At 36.8% G+C, this 19,030-nt stretch overlaps 1 protein-coding gene across 1 annotated transcript in view; it reads right to left on the bottom strand.

The window, feature by feature from the left end:
- Positions 1-19,030, bottom strand: part of DOCK2 (dedicator of cytokinesis 2) — a 153,837-nt gene that overhangs the window by 120,270 nt on the left and 14,537 nt on the right. Inside the window, exons 6-21 of the mRNA XM_052684869.1 lie at positions 18,456-18,604; positions 16,630-16,765; positions 14,329-14,483; positions 12,711-12,792; positions 12,108-12,243; positions 11,497-11,572; positions 10,412-10,488; positions 9,861-9,986; positions 8,860-8,984; positions 4,749-4,847; positions 3,974-4,046; positions 3,796-3,899; positions 2,784-2,967; positions 2,585-2,682; positions 1,432-1,521; positions 1,074-1,174 (exon numbers count right to left, since the gene is read on the bottom strand). Of these exons, the coding sequence (XP_052540829.1) occupies positions 1,074-1,174; positions 1,432-1,521; positions 2,585-2,682; positions 2,784-2,967; positions 3,796-3,899; positions 3,974-4,046; positions 4,749-4,847; positions 8,860-8,984; positions 9,861-9,986; positions 10,412-10,488; positions 11,497-11,572; positions 12,108-12,243; positions 12,711-12,792; positions 14,329-14,483; positions 16,630-16,765; positions 18,456-18,604 (1,811 nt within the window). The remainder of the gene's footprint in view (positions 1-1,073; positions 1,175-1,431; positions 1,522-2,584; positions 2,683-2,783; positions 2,968-3,795; positions 3,900-3,973; positions 4,047-4,748; positions 4,848-8,859; positions 8,985-9,860; positions 9,987-10,411; positions 10,489-11,496; positions 11,573-12,107; positions 12,244-12,710; positions 12,793-14,328; positions 14,484-16,629; positions 16,766-18,455; positions 18,605-19,030) is intronic.

Raw genomic sequence — 19,030 nt, 5'->3', positions numbered from 1 at the left:
GGAACATGAGAAAGGATTGATTGTGCACTGCAAGCAATCTTATGTTCTAATGTAACATCTGAGGCACATTTCATTCTAAGCTGGAACTGCAGAATATCCAGCACAGAGCAGAACAATATGTTCTCAACGATTCCAAGCTTTCAGCTAAGATCTTTCATCTATTATTCAAATCCTTGATTAGAGTTCTGCTTCAATCCATCACCCCAGTGAATAGCCAGAACAAGACTTCGGGCAGATGAAATATATCTATCTATTCATACATCCTGTTAGCACTTCCCAGAGATTAACAGAAACTGTGGCATCATCTTGCTTCATAAGACAAAGGAATTTTATCCTACCATCACCTGAAAAAGTAGTTAGACAAAGGAATCTAGTATTAAATTTACTGCACAATGCATCTCTACTGTTTCTGGTCTCTACTAATGTTAGTCTTCCCCTTTGAGCATTATCTTTAAGCTCCATAAAATCCACAAAATTCTGTCCCTGACTCTACTTCCCACTGCCATAACCACAATAAGACTTCAGTTCACAACAGACAATGTAGTAAAAAAAAAAAAAATTCCATTTCACTGTGCCTAAGAATTTCTGGTGCAATACTGGACAGTGAATTGCATATGAAGAATTGACAGTTCACAAACATTTTTTTCCCTATGGGTTTGTTTGCTGTAAGACAATATGTGGAAACACACCTAAGTGGTTGAACACATTGCTCACTTAAAGCACTTCAGATTAGAAACAGGAATGCAAATGGAGAGGATGTATAGCACAGCATCTTTTGGCAAATTTCACAGGACATAAGTGAAGTACAGACACAGCAACAAAATCCAGATAAGAGAAAAAATGAACCACAAAAAATTATTTAACCCCAAGTCCATCTTTTTGTTAATTAATTTTACTCATAACCTGTAACTATTTATCATAGGCCTTTTCTGTTTGCAGATGAGCAAAAAGCAGTATCAAAATGAATGTTATAATTACTTCAGAAAATCCACAAATAGGATTTCCTCTCCTTAAATTTGATTGCAGAGATTTTAGAAGAAATAAAAAGGAAAACAAAAACCAAAACAACTTACTTGTATGCCAAGGTTGCACTAAAATGCTGTTGGATATATGCTTCCAAAACAGTGTTAAAATGTTGAAACTTACGGTCTGCAATGAGTCCTATGATATATATCTAGGTAGAAGGAGATACAATTAGCATTTTCCATAAAGTCACAGTTTAGATGAAAACATTCAGTCTGCTGAAGATTTTGTGATAATCCACCATTTTAAAAGTTTCATAGGTTTAAAAGAATTGTTTACCAAATAATAATATCCTGTTATCTTGTTGAGAATTTAAGGGCAATTTCTTGAGATAAGCAATTTGATATTCATTCACATTCATAGAGTTTTTTTCTTTGACAGCTTAAATCTTTCATTGTTGGTTCTTACCAGTGCATCAAAGACAAGGATATCATACTCATTACTGTGGGAATGTTCCATCATGATGTTAAACAAGGCATCCAGAGTATCCTGGAGAAACTATAAAAAACATTAAATCATCAACTGACAAGCAGTTCAGCTTGAAAAATGCACAACTGAGTTTACAGACAGGCAATTTTGTGTTTCCCAAGTTGGAGTTTTTAGAGACCTTCGCTGAAACACGAGATAAATTCAGAACACACTTCTGAAGATTTTGGCTCTAGTTTCCTTAAATGATGAACTTAAATCCTCAGACGTGAACAAGCAACAATACACACTTAGCTCAAAGCTTATGGAATTGAGCTAAAAATATTATATGAACTACGTATAGCTACCTAAAACAGCATTCCTAGTTCCTTAATGATACAAATTAGGAGTTGCTACCGTTACCTACAGAAGGTGGTTAAAACCACACTTCTTACTTCTGTGGCCTGATTCAAAAACCTTTAAATTGAAGGAAGGCTCCTCAGTGATTGGACAACCAAGTGTTTGTGGGTTTTTATTTTTGGCAAAACAAAAATTTTGTTTCATCTGGGAGGAGAGGGATAATCTGTGGGTTTTTGTTTGTTTCTTCTGAAGTAAATTCACCTTCCTCCTAAAGAAACTCAAGAGAGACATCTGCTGCTTTTATTTAAAAAACAAGACATACAAACAAACAAACAAACAAGACTCCTAATCTGAACACTACATTCCTGGTTAGTTTAATTCTTGTTAAATCTAACAAGGACTACTTATTTGTTCCTCTCTCATTTCAGATTTGAGAGCAAAATTCTCTTTTCATATTTATCTTATAATCAATTTTGGTCATTTTGGAAACTGCTGTTTCTTTTTCTTCCTCCATCAGAATGGAGAATTTATCTTAAACAGGATCATTTACTCCTGTTTCAGAAATGTTCTGCATATTTCACAACAGAATACTATTGATACTGTCTTGTGGCTAAAGTCTGTCTTTATCAGCATAATGTAAGCTTGTGATCATCTGTTTATACACACACGTCCACATACAGAGCATAAACCACTAGAGTAAGTTAAAGAAAGAGCAGAAAGCTAATAAAAGCATTCAGAAAGGAATCCAGTATTGCACTGTTGCCCAGTATTTGCAAAATTCCAACAAAAGATATACTTTCACAACTTCTTCTCCATCCACAATCTTCAGTTTTTCCAGGTTCTCCTGCAGCAGCTCTGGCTTCATGCGCCACTTCAGTAGACCTAGTAAGCCCACTATCAAAAAACAATTGACAAACATTGAAATTCAAGATGTGATTTTTCATTTGTGCAGAAATGTTCTTCCTAAAATTTCTACCTATTGAGAAGATACATACCATTCTGAGTTAACTTTGTAGAACAAACAAGAGTTGAAATATAAAACGCATCTCGTGAGCTTACTGAGAGCCCTCCTGCAATACTGGAGTTTCTCCCTAGGGTTGCTGCTTTATTCTCTATATGTAGACGTGTAGAAGGCAATGTCAAATATGCACTAGCATCCTCCATTTTTTTACTGTCACCCTGAAAAATAACATAGCTTTTATCACATATTTAATGCCATTGAATTTAAAAATAAACTTACTTTGTACTTCCTGCAAAAGTAAACAAAAACTATGTTTCTATGGCCTTAATTAAAAAAAAAATAAAATTATGCAGAGTTAAAGTAGGGATTAATTAGATGAAGCTTCATAACCAACATTAACTAGTCATACAATACGGTTACCACACTATTTTTGTCTAAATATTTGCCAATTTGATGTGTAAAAAGCAAATAAATAGCTATATATTAGCATTATTTTTTGTTGGAGTATGTAAACAACTTTCAGTTGTATGCATCTCACTTACTATTTGGTATGGCAAACTAGGTTACTGAAAACAATCTCATCCATATAAAAAAATCATGTATATTAGCACCAATCCCTGGTTTTTCAATTCCCACTTCTTCACCAAAAACAATCAACAACAACAACAACAAAACAAAAAACCACCAAACCAACAAACACAAAGTAAGAGATTACATTCCATGAAGAGAGGAATCTCTTTTCAGCCAGAACAATGGCACATTTCCAGGTATTCAGTTTTCACATGACTTTTTAATTCAGAAGGTCAAAATTAGATAAAATCCAATAAAAACAGGAGGAAGAGTAACTGTCTCCCATTGTTCTTCCATAAATTCTTTGCAATTAAAACACAGTATAATGTTTAATAGCCACAGGAGTTGCATACTTTTATTTTTAAGAGATAAAGAATGTTTTTGTCTTAGACAGAATAATAAAATGCAGTCAAAGACAATATATTTTTAGAATAGTCTCAGTCAGGAAAAAAGGAGAAAAAAAAAAAAATCAATACCTTTAGGACTGACAAATCATGGATGCCATCCTGAAGAGTTGTTCCATCCTCCTTCATTAGCCTTATGTAGGCCATTGCAAAATTCTTTTCTCCTTTATCTTTAGCTGCAAAACCAATATTTGCAGTTGACTATCAGTCAGTTAATCACACCTCACAAAAGAAAAAATTCCCCACTTACACTCTTGAGATGACCTGTGTCTGAACATGAAGCGCAGATGCACCCTTTGCATGTCTTCAATAGGAACTGCTACCTTTAATAAAAGCAGAAAATAAATTGTGATCAATTTTTTCCACATCCTTGAGTAGAATATCAGAATGACTGCTTTTTTCTTTAGTTACCATTCCTACTTACGACAACAAAATACTCAACAAGAGGCCAATTCTTAAAATACTACTAATAATATCAAGCTAATAATGCTAAAACTTCAGACTTGCACTCCCTTGTACTTATTTACAACTCACCCTCCCTTTAAAACTCTGACTAAATAATATTCTTCACATCGACTACACTGTCTGAGGGGATCTACTGTTAGTAGTGACGTAACCTATTTCATATAAGGGTGGAAACACAGATTTCAATGTCTTCCTATTCAAAAAGCACTTCCTTTCCGTCCCCACCCTCAGCAGAGCACCCGGCTGTAGCAGCAGGCTCGCTGAACGTGGCAATATCACCTTCAGCAGGCGTCTTTAGAAAGTCATCATGCTTGCTATCAAGCCTCAGATATGCTTTTTAAGAACTGCTTCTAGAAGTCTCTGAGCATTTTCTAGTTAAAGGCACTAACGCTAGATTTGATAACTAAGAGCTGATACTTAAGAAATACAAGTTTTGTGGGGGTTTTTTTGTGGTTCAAAAGAATATTTTTTAGTTCGTTATTATTTCCCACGCAGCTGAAGTTTTATCCTCACATGAGGCAGCACCAAGCGAAGGCGCACAGCAGCAATCTGCGCTCTACCTTTAGTGTCTCCATCCAGCGCGGCTGTTTGACCTGGTAGTAGAGAACCGATCGATATTCGCTCACGGGTTTGTCCCCCGCTCCCAGGCAAACAGCGTTCTGACAAAAAGGAGGAAACAAACACTCTTTAGCGGCTCGTTAACTTTTGTAAATCGTTGTGACTCGTGCAAAACCAGCGAACCAACCCATCTGCCGGGAAAAGCCTCTCCTCGCATCCCGGCTCCGGGCAGCAGCGTTTACCTCAACGCGAGCCGGGAACGGGCGCGAGACCAGCGGCCGCGGTCCGCCCCGCAGCCCGCGCTGGGCGCGCTTCCCGCCCACAGCCGTGGCGCGTTCCACAGCCACGCAGCGACGGCGCCTTCCATGCTTCTCTGGAGCTCAGCCTCAGGAGTCAAGATGAACCCTTACCCACTGAAAAAACCCCATGGTTAGGGCTAGGCCGCCCCAAAACCCTGCTAGGCTCCAGCTTGAAGCCTTTTGGAGCCTGGGAGGTGCAGTTCATAAATGCTTCATGTACAGGATTGGCACTGGTCACGGGGCAAGAGGGGCCATCTTAAAAAAAAAAAAAAAAAAGTGTTGAATTTGGGCCTGGTGTCATTCAAAACAAATTAATGATGACATTATCAACAGAAAGGAAGCCTTGACAGGAAATTATGTTTTCCAAGGCTCTGAACATAAAAAACCGAACGTTTCCCTGGTACTGGCCCTACCAGTCGATGGCACTGCACAGGGTGGCGCCGTGGCTGTGAGAGCAGCGAGGTACCGAGCAGAGCCCGCGTTTCCCTCCCAGCCGACGAGCTTAAGTAATGAAGGCGATCATCTCTGTTAGCAGGGCAGGAACACAACGCAACAACAACCCGGCTTTAATTTTTCCATTGAGTTCTCCTCTGATTTTAAACTACTCAGTTCTAGCAGAATCACAGAAGTATCTGTCTGTGTAGCAAAGGAGATTTCTGAACTAGAAGTTGCAGATGCACCAACAGCACATCCTATATTTTCCCCCAATGTTTACTATGTTTTAATTTTTTTCTTTTTTTTCCCCTTTCAGCCTAATTTCCTTTCCCTACAGCCTATTCTAGATCTCTTTAGCAAAAAAGAAAAAAAAAAAAAAACAAAAACCAAAAAAAAAAAAAAAAAAAAAAACCACAACAACAAAAAACAGAACCACTTTAAAGACACCTACCCTCTCTATTTGCACTTGCAATTCATCCTGTTTTGCTGCTCATTTTGATAGAATCCCACAATATCCCCAAGTTGGAAGAGATCCACAAGGATCACTGAGTCGAACTCATTTGGCTCCACACAGAACCACCCAGAATTCAAAAACTGTGCCTACGAGCATTATGCAGGCATTCCTTGTATTTTGGCAGCTCAGGGCCATGCTGCCCAGGGAGCCTGTCCCATGTCCAGCCACCCTCAGGTGAAGTTTTCCTAGCACCCATCCTGACCCTCCCTGACATTGCTCCATTTCTCATCTGATCAAACTCCACAGCACAGATTACACTGCTTTAATGACTGTCAGAACCAGTACAAACCAATTTAACGTCCTATCAAGTTTAAAAGGGAATCTGTGAAGACTCACAATGTACTTCCATCTTCCCTGGCTGATTATATGCAGAATATGCATGAACATGCAGAATAATCACTAATGGTGATAGCAGAGGACATGTGACCACTGACATCTCACAACCAATCATATGTGAAACCTCCTGAAAGAAGCAAATGTGCTGACTTTGTTACTGAGAGCACAGATGAAGCTAATTTTACAGAGGATACTCTAAGTAAGGTAAAGTTGAATCTTTGATGCTAAAAGTTGTGAATCTTCAAACAGCAGGGAAGACATCTGGTGACAAGAAAAGAAAGGTGCAATTCTGACACATGAAGGTTTCTAACACCTGATCTCTACAACTGAACTACAGAAAGGTAAGTCTCATCTCCACAAAGGGAGATTTTTCTAGGTTTATTTACCAACTTGTTCAAATGCATTCTGCGACATTTACTTCGTACAAGAGGCCTTCTACTCAACAGTAAGTATTCTTCTAGCCCACTCAATTGAAATTAATTTGATATGTAAACAGAGCCCACAAATTCCATGTTTAATGAACATAAATTTCTTTTTGTCTGAATTATAGATAACAACAATAAGAAATATTGAAGTTCTTATAAATTCATAGTTTTGGAAGTATACTGTTACACATTTCGTTTTGGAGGCTAAAACAGAACAACAGCTGCTTTCTTTATTGCTTGTATTCACTGGTGTTTCAATCAACCCTGGAAAACTTGCTTAAACATGTCTGATGCGTATTGCCTCCAGATAAGAGGCATTTTTTGAACATCAGTCAGATCACAAAGGGACAACTATATTTTCTGCTAGCATTTGTAGAAGAAGTCCACCTATGGAAATAAACATACATAACACTGAAATGCGAGATTTAATGGATTGCAATATATTAATTTCTTTAAAGAATATTATGGCATGTATTTTAAGCATATTATCTTCAACTACAACTAACAGAATTTAATGAAGTCTATTTCACAACAGTAATCTCCTGCACATGCAAGTTCCATAATAGAATGGCTTAGGCTGGAGGGGACCCTAAAGATCATCCAGTTCCAATCCTCTGCCTTGGGCAGAGTTGCCAGCCACCAGATCAGGCTGCCCAAGATCCCACCCACCCTGGCCTTGGATGCTTCCAGAGATGGAGCACCCACGTTTTGATGCAACATGTTCCAGTGCCTCACTACCCTCTGAGTAAAAAATTTTTCCTAACATCTCACCTAAATCTCCCCCTCTTTTAGTCTAAAGCCATTCCCCCCCAGTTCTGTCACTCTCAGACTGTGTGGTGTCATTCCCCTTTCTGTTAATAAGCACCCTTCAAGTGCTGAAAGACCACAGTGAGGTTTCCCTGGAGCCTTCTCTTCTCCAAGCCTGACCTTATTTAAAGCCTGACTCCTTCAACCTTTCTTCGTAGTGGAGGTTCTGCAGCCCTCCTCTGGACCCACTCCAACAGCTCAACATGCTGCCTGTGCTGGGGAGTCCAGGCTTGGGTATGTTACTCCGGATGGAGTCTTAAAAGGGCAGAGTAGATGTGGACAATCACCCTCTGTCTGCTCGCCTCTTTTGATGCCGCCCAGGATACCATCGGCCTTCTGGGCTGCAGGATCACACTGCCGGCTCACGTCCAGGACCCCCAAGCCTTTCTCCGTAGGGCTGATGGTTAGGTGTTCTCAGAGATGTGTGATCAGGGTTACTAGTTCTTGTGTGGATCCTAGGTAGTACATGTGTTTAGGATTTTCTTTATTCAAGCTTTGAAGCTACTTTTTAGGTCAAATGTTTAGCTGTAATTCATGAACACATTGACATTGCAGCAACTCATGAAGTACAATGAGCTTTTCTAGCTTTATTTTATCTCAGAAAGTGTCAGTATGATTTCACCCTCATGATTTAAAGAACAATATGAAGCTCATAAGGTGGAAAATTCCCCTGAATACTGAACTGGTTTTAAACTGTCTTTAGGAAAAGACAAAAATTCATAAGAACAGAAATAGACTAACAAAAAGACACTGTAAACATTCATGCTGTGCATGTGACCTGTCCACACTGCTCTGTTCTCACTTCTTTTTTTATTTGCCACATACTTCTCTGCAGGAACAGTTTTCCTGGCACAAATCCAGAGTTTTGTGGGGAAAAAAATGGTACTTCACACATTTAAATGCACAAATATATTCCCTCCACGAATTCCCACACACAGAAAAACAAAAAAACAAACAAAAAAAAGAAAACAACCCTGGGAGTTATAATGTAGTAATTGTCAGAAACAGCTTTTAATCTGTTTGCTCATTAGTCATAGCTAAAATAGGTCATTCATATTTACTTCTTCTCTCCAGCAGTTTTACAGTATTATGCAAGACATTTATGGGATTTGAATAGATCTGTTACAGTCGACATCATAAAATTCATCTATTGAAAGATGCCAAGTTGGGAATAAAGTTTTTGTATAATGGTATTTCTTCAGAATTTGTAAGACTTATTTCTTTTTAAGGCTTACTTCTCTAAAGCACTTTATGTTTATATGTCCCTCATACGGGGAATAAACACAAAACAACTTACTGGTATGGTTTTCCCTTCTTCATCACAAACACACATTATTACTTCCACACTTCTCTGAGTTGTTTTATTGTATTTATCAAAATCTCCATACAGCAGTGTAATGTAAATGTCATTTCTTATGTCTCCTAAAAAAGAAACAGAAAAGTTATGAATGAGAATGCTGTGAGAACATAAAGTCAAACGACCTTCACAATAATTTTTCAACAGTGAAACATGCTGCCATAGAAAACGTCTTATTTTCCATCCAAACTTAAATTTTCAGCCCTTTCACTCTTAGCTAAGATCGTACGACCAGCTGTGTGACGGACTAAAAACAGCATTCCTGTAAGTGGCTTCAATTTACTCTCGTCCTGCACTGACACCTGCTGGTGAGATGACAGCAGGATGCCATTACTGAATTCTGGTCAAGTACACAGCTGTCATTCTAGAAGGAACTTCATATTTTAATTGTCCTATGTGAAGAGATTTAATGTTCTCCTGTTAACAAGATTTAAAAGTATCTACATTTGAACTGAAGGTGTGGAGGTTTGTCTTTTCAGGGGGTTGAATTGGTTTGGTGGTTTTTTTTGTTTGTTAGTTTTTTGACAAAGCACAGTAAATAGTGAATTGAATTGGCAACTATATAGTCACAAATCAACAATCAAGAGTATGGTATCTCATTTTTTCCATTATTATGAATAAAATACAGTGAGAAGTTGCAATAAAACTGAAGTTAATTTAAGATTCAAGTCATCTCTATTTAGCAAACAAAAAATCTATGTTGAAGAAACTCAGATTATCCTTTACTGTATTTTTTTTTCTATTTAAGTAGTCTGTAACACTTTCCAAAGATTTCACTGTTTTACATAAGCCTCTAGTTTTGAGACAAATTCAACATGTAGAGTGAATTCTAGAGACTGAGTTACCTATTACAGATATCAGTAAATAAGTAGTTGATGTTCATTAACGTAATGACAAAAAAAAAAAAGTAAACTCCCATTATGGAACAAAGAACCTCCTACCTGGCATGATTATTTCAGGAAATCCTAGCTTTCTAGCAACAACTGTTGTTCTGTCTACAAGATGTGGATAGTCCTTCCTTGTTTGAGTCACATCTCCAACAAGCATTTTCACAGTTACCCAGAGACCTATTAGGAGAGGGAGGGAAAAAAAAAAACAACAAACCAATAAAAAAGGTAAAAGACTGCATTTATACTGAAGGAAAGGAAAAACAAAACTAAACTAAAAACCCACCTATATTCAGATTATGCTCTCTTCTATTGACCAAAATAGTAAGAATTCACTTCTCCCACTTTCCTTCACTGGAAACAAATGCTTATAATCCAAAACACTATCTAGTAATTTAATAGATTAATCTCCTACAATCTCAACAACGTCACGATTCTTCCCTGCCAGCTTGAAAGTTCACCCGTGTCCATGTCCATCCATAACCATACAGTGATAGCACTGAATCATAGAACATAAAAGCCTTACTCTAAAATCTAAACAGTATAAAATGAAGTGCCACTAAAATCACTTGTTTCTTGATTTTTAAAAAAAAATTGTACTTCACCTTGACCACCACTATCTCCTTTTGATGCTGTGATTTTGCTTAGGAGACTGTGAAGAAAGTCACTCTCTGCCACTACCCTGCAGGAATAAAAACAGTGACTACTAGGAATTAAGCAATAAATGTCAGAACACAGATGAAGAACAGTCTCAGTTATCTTTGCTGTATCTGACATTATTATGACACATTCTGTAATTTCATCTCAGACCGAGTTACAGAGACCATTCATTCTAAACATAGAAGTTGACTAAAGTGAAAAAAAGATGAACAACTGAGGGGCTGTGGTCTGTGTGGCATGCTGACCACAGTATGAATGCCTGTCCTTTTGTAGCACAGCACAACCTGAACGCACACAGCAACATGCCAGTCCTGCCCAATTTCCATAATGAACAACCTGACAAATAAACTTCAAATTGACTTAAGTGACTACTGAAATTACGAGCAAATGCTCACATAGCAAACAACTTGGATCAAAATTATAAACAAGTGAAATAGGCTGGAAGTTTGAGAAGCTGATTTATTTTCAGAATTAAATTTATTCACCATAGCACATAACAGTAGTGCTATGCAGAATGTGCAAATACATTTCCAGTGAATACTGACATCCATCCATTTAATTTATGAGTATCATATTTTTAGGCAGCTGATATCTGCCTATAATCCCCAAATATTACTTTCAAGATAGCTAACAGATGACCATCCCACTGCTTTACTTCACAACTCTTACTATGATTTTTCACAAATTTAAAACAGAATCAAGCACATAAATTACTAATTATTCAAACAAGGATTACTGCACTGGATATGTAACAATTTAGCTTTTTTTGTTGTTGTTTTTGTTAAACAGGACATGAGAGCAGCTGACTCACAGAGAGCAGTTGTAGCAATCTAGGCTTATTTAACTTGCTATGTGCTACATCAAGTCTTAAATGCCTTTTAAAGTGATACTTAAATAATTAACATTACCACAGCATAAAAACATTAAAGGGAAAAATTATTTTCTCTTGAGGCATTTCACAGGTCATTTTGCAGTGAAAGATGTGTTGAAGTTTTTGTGTACAGCAATAGGATACTTATGACTATCTTACGGATGAAAAGGTATGAAATGTTGCTTTTCTTCATCACTTTCCGCTTTTCCTTTTATGATATCTGTAATATCCATGACTAGAAAAATAAAAGAAAATTATCAGAACATATAATGGCATTGCTGAATATCTCCTCCTGTCCATTAATACAGTATATTATATACATTGTTGTTCCTCAGGGTAGATATAGATTTTCATCAGCAAGCAGTGTAAACCAATAGGGGTAGAACTGTGGAACCGAGCTTCTAGTGCAATGTGCACTTTACAAACATGAGACTATGTGAGGACAGAATTACTTTTGTTCACAGGATCAGACTAGAACTATGTGTGTGCACATTCACCTTAGTGGTGCTGTTGGCACATAATCAGTGGTTTTATTTCATCCACTCTTATTAGTGCTCTAATACTTAGGAAATTAAATTAAAAAGCACAATTCTAACACAAACTAAAATGCTAATGTAGATTCAGCCTTTTCAGACTTCAACCATTAAGGATAGAAGATAGTTGATATGGCTATTTTAGATTCTGGCATGCTGTGGTAAGATTCTACTGCCCAAGGTTAGCAATTATCAATTAACTCCTGCTTCAGATAGAGCACATGAGACTTCATTCACCTGCCACTCCAAAAGGCCTCCTTAGTCCTTGTGTGTATTTCTTTGAGTTACTATCTTTAAGATCCATCCTTCCAACTCGGACTATTTGACAAACCAAATAAACTTTATCTCTGCTGAGGTCTTTATTCCCAAGATCCTAAGATTAAAAAAAAAATAAAAAAAAAAAAGAGAAAGTATTATTTGGAGAAGAATTAGATTGTAAAATTTAAGAAGGACCTTGAGTAATTGTGAGTCTAAATAACCAATGGAAAAAAAAATAACCGCACAACAACTTGAGTTCACAGAAAGGATGAAAAATTCTGACACATTAAAATTTAAAGCAAATGTAAACTAAGATAAATAAAGAAGCAAACAGTAGCTACAGCAGATAAAATATCAAACACATCAGTAAATTAATGTGGCAGACATTAGAGAAAAGGTACAGACTGATTTCAAGAAAGGACAAAGTTGCTGTCATAAAGTACTCAATGACTGGTCATTTTGCTCTGTTTCTAAGATAACTTCTGTTTCCTTCATCACCTTGCTCAATCTTCTGATAGCAACCACAGAAAAGAGACAATCTGATTTGAAAATAAAATATAAGGATATCTGAAAAGCACTTACTGTAAACACTACTTTCAGATTGTTGAGCATATCAATTTCCTTTGGAAAGCCTTTACTCCCCCATCTCACCAAGTAGTTCTCGCTGTTTTGAAGAAAAGTTTCTTATTATCATGTGATTTTAAAATTCTTCAAAGTATGTAAAAAAGTCATGTAACAGACAATAGCATGTGGTGATTGTTTGAAGCTAAAACCAGACTAAAACAGTCGTACAAATACAGTACGTAATTAATACAAATAATATAGTAGTATACAAATATGTATATATATATATATATATATATATATATATATATATATACAAATATAATACAAATAAATACAGTAGTAGTGTACGGAACACCACCAGTAAACTTTGAAAATAACTTGAATGTTAGACAAAATGGCATCCTTTTTGAGGAAACAGACACCATGAGCTGTTGCATAGAGATCATCAGCAAATCTTACACTTCCTTTTACTGTATGTGTTCTTCACGTTTTTATCTCTCACCTCAATTTTCAGCACTTTATTTCACATACAACCCAACACTCCCCCCAAGAAACTTAAGTGATCAATCCAGTGAGATCCTGAGTCATCCTTCCAGTCACCTATTGGTATAGACGAATGCTGTTTTCATTATTGTCATCTGTACAGATTGTCTGGCAAAACAAATCAAGATTCCAGACTCAGACCTTGAACTGACAGTTGCCAGAAGACGGTTTCAATCTATGACTACTTCCTCCTCATAGAGCCAAGGAAGGTTACAGTACTTCCAAAGTACACAGAGGCTGTTGAATCTCCATCTTTGATAAAAATGCCATGACTGGACAAGGCCTTGAACAATCTGATCTAAGACAGCCCTGCTTTGATAGGTAAGTTGCACTAGGTGCCTCCAGAGATTCTTCCAGTCTAATTCATTCTACTTTATGGAGCTATATAATAGGAAAGACAATCCAGTTTTGTATTCTGGCACACCAGTGCACTTTCACATGAATTATTAAGGAAGCAATCATACTATATTTAGAAAGGCATGTTTCCACAAAAGAAGGATCCCCATCAATTTCTCAAGACAATCTCAATGTTACCTTTCAGTTACCAACAAGGACAGTCATCTCTGGAGTTTGCATATTTCCCTCTTTCACTTCTCCTTTTAAAACCAATTTAACAACTGCCTCAGACTCTCCCTAATATGACTGCTTTTGGCTGGATTGGCAGTCTTATAAACCTCAACATGTGATGGCTCAGTTGCTATAACTACCATGTGAAGTTTTTCTCCTAAAATCTGTAAAAGCTTTAGAGGAAAAAAAACTACGTCTTTACTTGTAATAAAAATCCCACCAACAGTACTGTAATAATAAGTACTATTTCTAATTTAGAAGTGATCTGACAATTGTCCAGAACTCTGACATGCTAATTCCAGAAATTGGCTTTCAAAATATCTGGGATCCCTTACCCCAGAGTCTTTGAGCAACCAGCAGCCAAATCTGTCCGCACTTTCCCTTTTTTCCCCCTGATTTTCTTCCTTTCATGTATATATCCTTTTCGTTATTAACATGCTGGCAACTATTGTGCTTCTTGGTGGACAACTTCTATCACTATTATTTTTTCTTACATTAAAAAAAAAAAAAAAAACCAACTTACCTTATTATTGTTAATTTCTGTGGATCATAAAGTGCCATAAAGAGCTCTGCATCCTCTCCAATTCGGCAAACAAAATTCCGCACAAAGACATACAGGCTATGAGTGGGGGATGAAGACATCCGGGAGTATGATGCATAATCTGGTTGATCCTTTGACTACACAAAAGAAGAAGAATCATTAGCTAGATCCACAAGTTGAAGTGAGAAGTTACTAAAAGCAATTATGATTTACAGATATACAATTGCATACAGCAGTTGGTCTTCAAAAATCACACATTCTGCTCACTTAAAGGCCCACCAGACAGTGGCATTTGAATTAAAAATGCTCGTCGTGTGCCAAAAAAAAAACCCAAAAAACACTATCCTGTATACTCCTCAGAAAGACTTTTCTTAACAACACAAGAATGACTGGCAAATTAGTTTCTGACACTTCACAATATTTTACCACCAAAGTCCTTTTGTACCATGAATCAAGAAAGCTAGCGGGTTAATTAGAATGCGTAGAAGTAACATAGATATGGAAGATTCCTTGCATCCCATTCTTCCCCAGAGCCTTCAATGTATGTAAGAAAATCAAAAGTTCAGACTAAGTTCCTCAAAACACTGATCAGCCTAGGGAGCTATCTCAGTGTGCAAATAATGAAAAGTCTGACGACAGAGTTTCCTTAAAACCACCTTTTGCGGGACTTAGCAGACTAAGTGAGAAACTCCTGTATCAGATTCTAAGTCTACCCTTCCCAAAAGGGCACCTACTTGGAAATGGAACAAGTCTCAACTTACTTTACGAATGTTTCCAAGGAACACAACAGTTACGCTGTTTCTCTTTCCTTTTCCCTTCACACCCAGAAATCTCCATCTTGAAAATTTTATTCTTAATTTCACAGAGGAAATAATTGCCAGGTTAAATTTTTCTCCTGTGTATCAGTATGTTCAAAACTTTAGCTAACAAGAAATCAGGTTGGTTTCAATGGAGCTGTTCTGAAGTCCTTTACTAAAATTTTAGTAAACCATGCCCATTAATCATGCCCCAGAGGATTTCAGAATTTTTTTCTAGGTGTGTAAGAACATAAACCCATTTAGGAAAAAAAGAGTAACTTGACTTCAATACCCAATGCCAATTCTTTAGCCACAAGACTATGGTATAATAGATGAAACATTACTGCCACTTTTTAAAAGCAGATGAGAAAATATCAAGCTTTCACTACAGAGTCAAACAAATCTGCACAAGATGAGTTTTGAACATGCAGCATACAGCAGAAGATCGGCTATCTGCAGCTGCTAGAACTTCAGGAAGGCAAATACAGATTTCTGAAAACAAAATAGTACAAGTAAAAAACAAAAATAAAATAGGGGCACGTGCAGAGATCAGGACATATCTGAGAAGCATTGCCATCTCAAAAATAGGTACGTATGTTCCAACCACATCTTGTTTTAACCACCAAAAACAGCCATTGAACAGATGATGGCCGAAAGCTCTTTCTATCTAAAAGTCAACATATTTTATTGCAGAAAGCCAAGTTTTATTTTCCATGTATAATCAGTTAATTACATTTTCATATCTAGAAAGCAAGATTTATTTAATAATGTTTATGAGAACAACTGATAAGGTGATTTCCAATTCAGGCATTGTTAAAGTGTCATTATGGTAAAACTTCTTTTGTCAAATGTTTTACTTCCTTTATAGTTATTTACTTTCTCATAAATGAAGACTCAAGTCTCTAAACAGACAATATTTAAGAGGAAAAGGAAGTGTAGTCACTTGCATTGCATTTTAAAAGATAAAACCTACACGTCCTTTTAGCCCTTTGCTTAAACATGCTAGATATTGGTGACAACAAGATAATTCTGACCAAACTTTGTTAGTAAGTTTAAATTCTTCAGATCCTCCAAACCAATAAGCTGCAACTTAGAGCTAGCAACCTGTATTTTCAGAAGATGGTCTAAAAAGATGTTTGGTTAATCACAGTGTACTCCTAGTATCTAACTACTCACTATGTCTATTAAGTAGACCTCAGGTGGGTTTAGGAGTTTTTTTTTCTATTTAGACATCTGAGAATTGATTTAGAACCAGCTTTTAGACATGGGCTTTCAGTCTAGCTGACAGATGAAATCTAATGCACAAATACAACTAACTCAATTCAAGGTTTCACCATATTTATAACACGTGAATGTGAATCCAAGATTAAGTTAGGGGCAAAAGTTTTCACCATCTTTTTTTGGTAAGTTGTGTCCTTCAAAATGTTTTTTTTTTTTAATTTTGATTTTTAGCAAAGGAAGCATTAAGTTTGTCCCATCATCCTACCATTTCCTCTTTAATTCGCTCAGTGATCTTGTTAGTTGCCTCTTCATGTGCATGAAATAGGCTGATGACACTGGTTTTATCTGGATCCAGGATATTCCCATCTTCATCTCTAACGATCAGATCTAGCTCAAGTATCCTGTGAAAACAGAAAGATCTGATAGTTTTATCGAGTTTCCTTCTATAAAAACACAGTTTAGAAAGGTAATTCACAAGGATTTTCTTCAAGTTTCAAGGTAGTAAAGTAAGCTTAAATAGATACAATAGAATTTAATTGAGGAAAAAATTAACTCAAATCTGCAATTACATTTCAAGCTGTTGTTCAGTATTTACTACCAATTCCTTAAAACTGATAATGTCAAAGCATTAATAGATTTGAGTGTACTCTCCATACATTCTTAGAGGGTAGCAAGGTGTCAGTCAGTAGGTATTACTTCTTGTCTATCCAGGATATCTCACTACTACATCTCCCTCTAAACTGGTCTACTTCATCCCAGATTGTGCCCATCTGTTTCTAAAAAATCTACCTTTATTGCACTGCAAGCATTGTTTGAATCAATCTGTACCATCGTGCAACCCTATTCATCTTGTGTTATTATCTTTCCCTAACCTCTCCCAGCTTGGTGTTGAACCTCCTCTCTCACAATGACCGCTCATCTTTCACTCATTCCCTTTCTTCTTTCCACACAGTTTCCTTCATGTATCACAGCTCTTAGCACCACACTTGCAGCTGCTTACAAATAGTCCCCACCTAGCACTCTACCTCCATCCAGTTCCAAGCCATTTTAAACCCCTTCTATCCTTATTCCTCTCAGGAAAGCAGCTTACAGTCTCATAATCTGACAGCAAAGAAGTGTTGATGTTCTTTTAGACAGAGCTGAGATGCTTTGACTGAAGCATTTCAAAATCAACATTTGTCCTGGAATGACCATTCAGTTCCTACACAGCATATCAAGATATGTGAATTCCCATAGAACGTTCAGTAAGAATACAACTTATCAGAAATCTGCGGATTCAGAGCAGTGAACAAGATAAGAATTCCACAACATCTCAGGGCATCGCTTGTGTCTAAGCCACAAGTAGCTGAAGTCTTTCAACTGCATGTGGGCTTCTGTGCCACAATAGCAAGCCATTTTCAGTAGCTCAGTACAGATCATTAGCAGATCCCACTGCATGTAAAATGCCTACAGGGAAGGCTGGTTTATCAAGCTTTCCTCTCCTTATCAACCCGCTTAACAGCATTTTTGCCAAAAACATGTCCTGCAATACCTTTTCATCAACAAGTATGGCATTTTGTCTAGTAACTATTCATCCTACAGTAGTTTCACTTCTATTACCAGAACTAAATTCTGCATGGAAATTCCCTAGTAAATTTGAAAAGAATTGCCTTTAACAATGATGCTGTACACTTCAGACTTCTGCTATTTATACACCAGGTCTTTCAACACCACTGCTCAAGTGGTTGCATAACACTACTGGAAGTTGGCTGTGTTTATGAAGGGATAGACGAGGTTCTGGGCATGAATACACTGATATTAATATAAAGACCACTCTAATCTAACCTCAAGTGATTATAGCTGACAAGTTGACACTTCCATAATTTACGAATAAATCAATATTTTGAAAATGGTATTTGGCATGAAAAGTCTCAACATGATATTTATTATTACTACAACAGTAACAGAAGTTTGCAAAGAATGATTTACAATGTCCACGTCAAATATTAACAACCTATGAAACTGCAACGAGGAAAAATTTCTCATGATCTCTATTGTAGCTGTGCACTTTAAAATCAATCATGCTTTTCAGAAGCAATGTAGGCTACTTACTTGTTACCATAGTCAATTTTGGAAGTGACTTTCTGTTTGAGTTCTTTAAGCTCATCTTTTGGCAGAGTCCCGGACAGAAGCTGTGATCTCCACTCCATTAAGTCATACATCATAGACTGTACCTGCTGGAACCTCTCTTTCTTATTTGTCTGAAGTACAGAAGAAGAAAATAGTTTTTAGGCTTGTAGAAAGTTGAAGTGAAATATTGGCTTTGATAATTAAAGGATGCCTTATGTCATGCTGAACAACTGCAGGCACAAGGATGAGAAAAAGAACCCTGCTAATCAAAGTCCTCATCTCTAAGTCTGTTCATTTCTCCACAAATCTTCCCAGACAGTCTAAAATCACTAAACCTGAATTCCTTCCTCCTCTGATTCAAGAAGTTTTTTAGGACAGAATCTCCAATGTGACTGCAAAAGAACAACATGAAATTTAAGCATTTTGTGTGGGCGTAGACACATGATTTTGGTTTCATGTAATAATACTGTTTTGTGGACTGAAATTCATGAAGTCTTATCTAAAGAAATAATTAGAGAGAGGTCATGCATTTTTGTATAACACACTGACAAGAACAT

Source organism: Tympanuchus pallidicinctus, unplaced genomic scaffold (assembly GCF_026119805.1).
Source record: "Tympanuchus pallidicinctus isolate F22 unplaced genomic scaffold, pur_lepc_1.0 scaffold21, whole genome shotgun sequence".
Lineage (NCBI taxonomy): Eukaryota > Metazoa > Chordata > Aves > Galliformes > Phasianidae > Tympanuchus > Tympanuchus pallidicinctus.
This window is presented reverse-complemented; position numbering and strand designations above follow the sequence as displayed.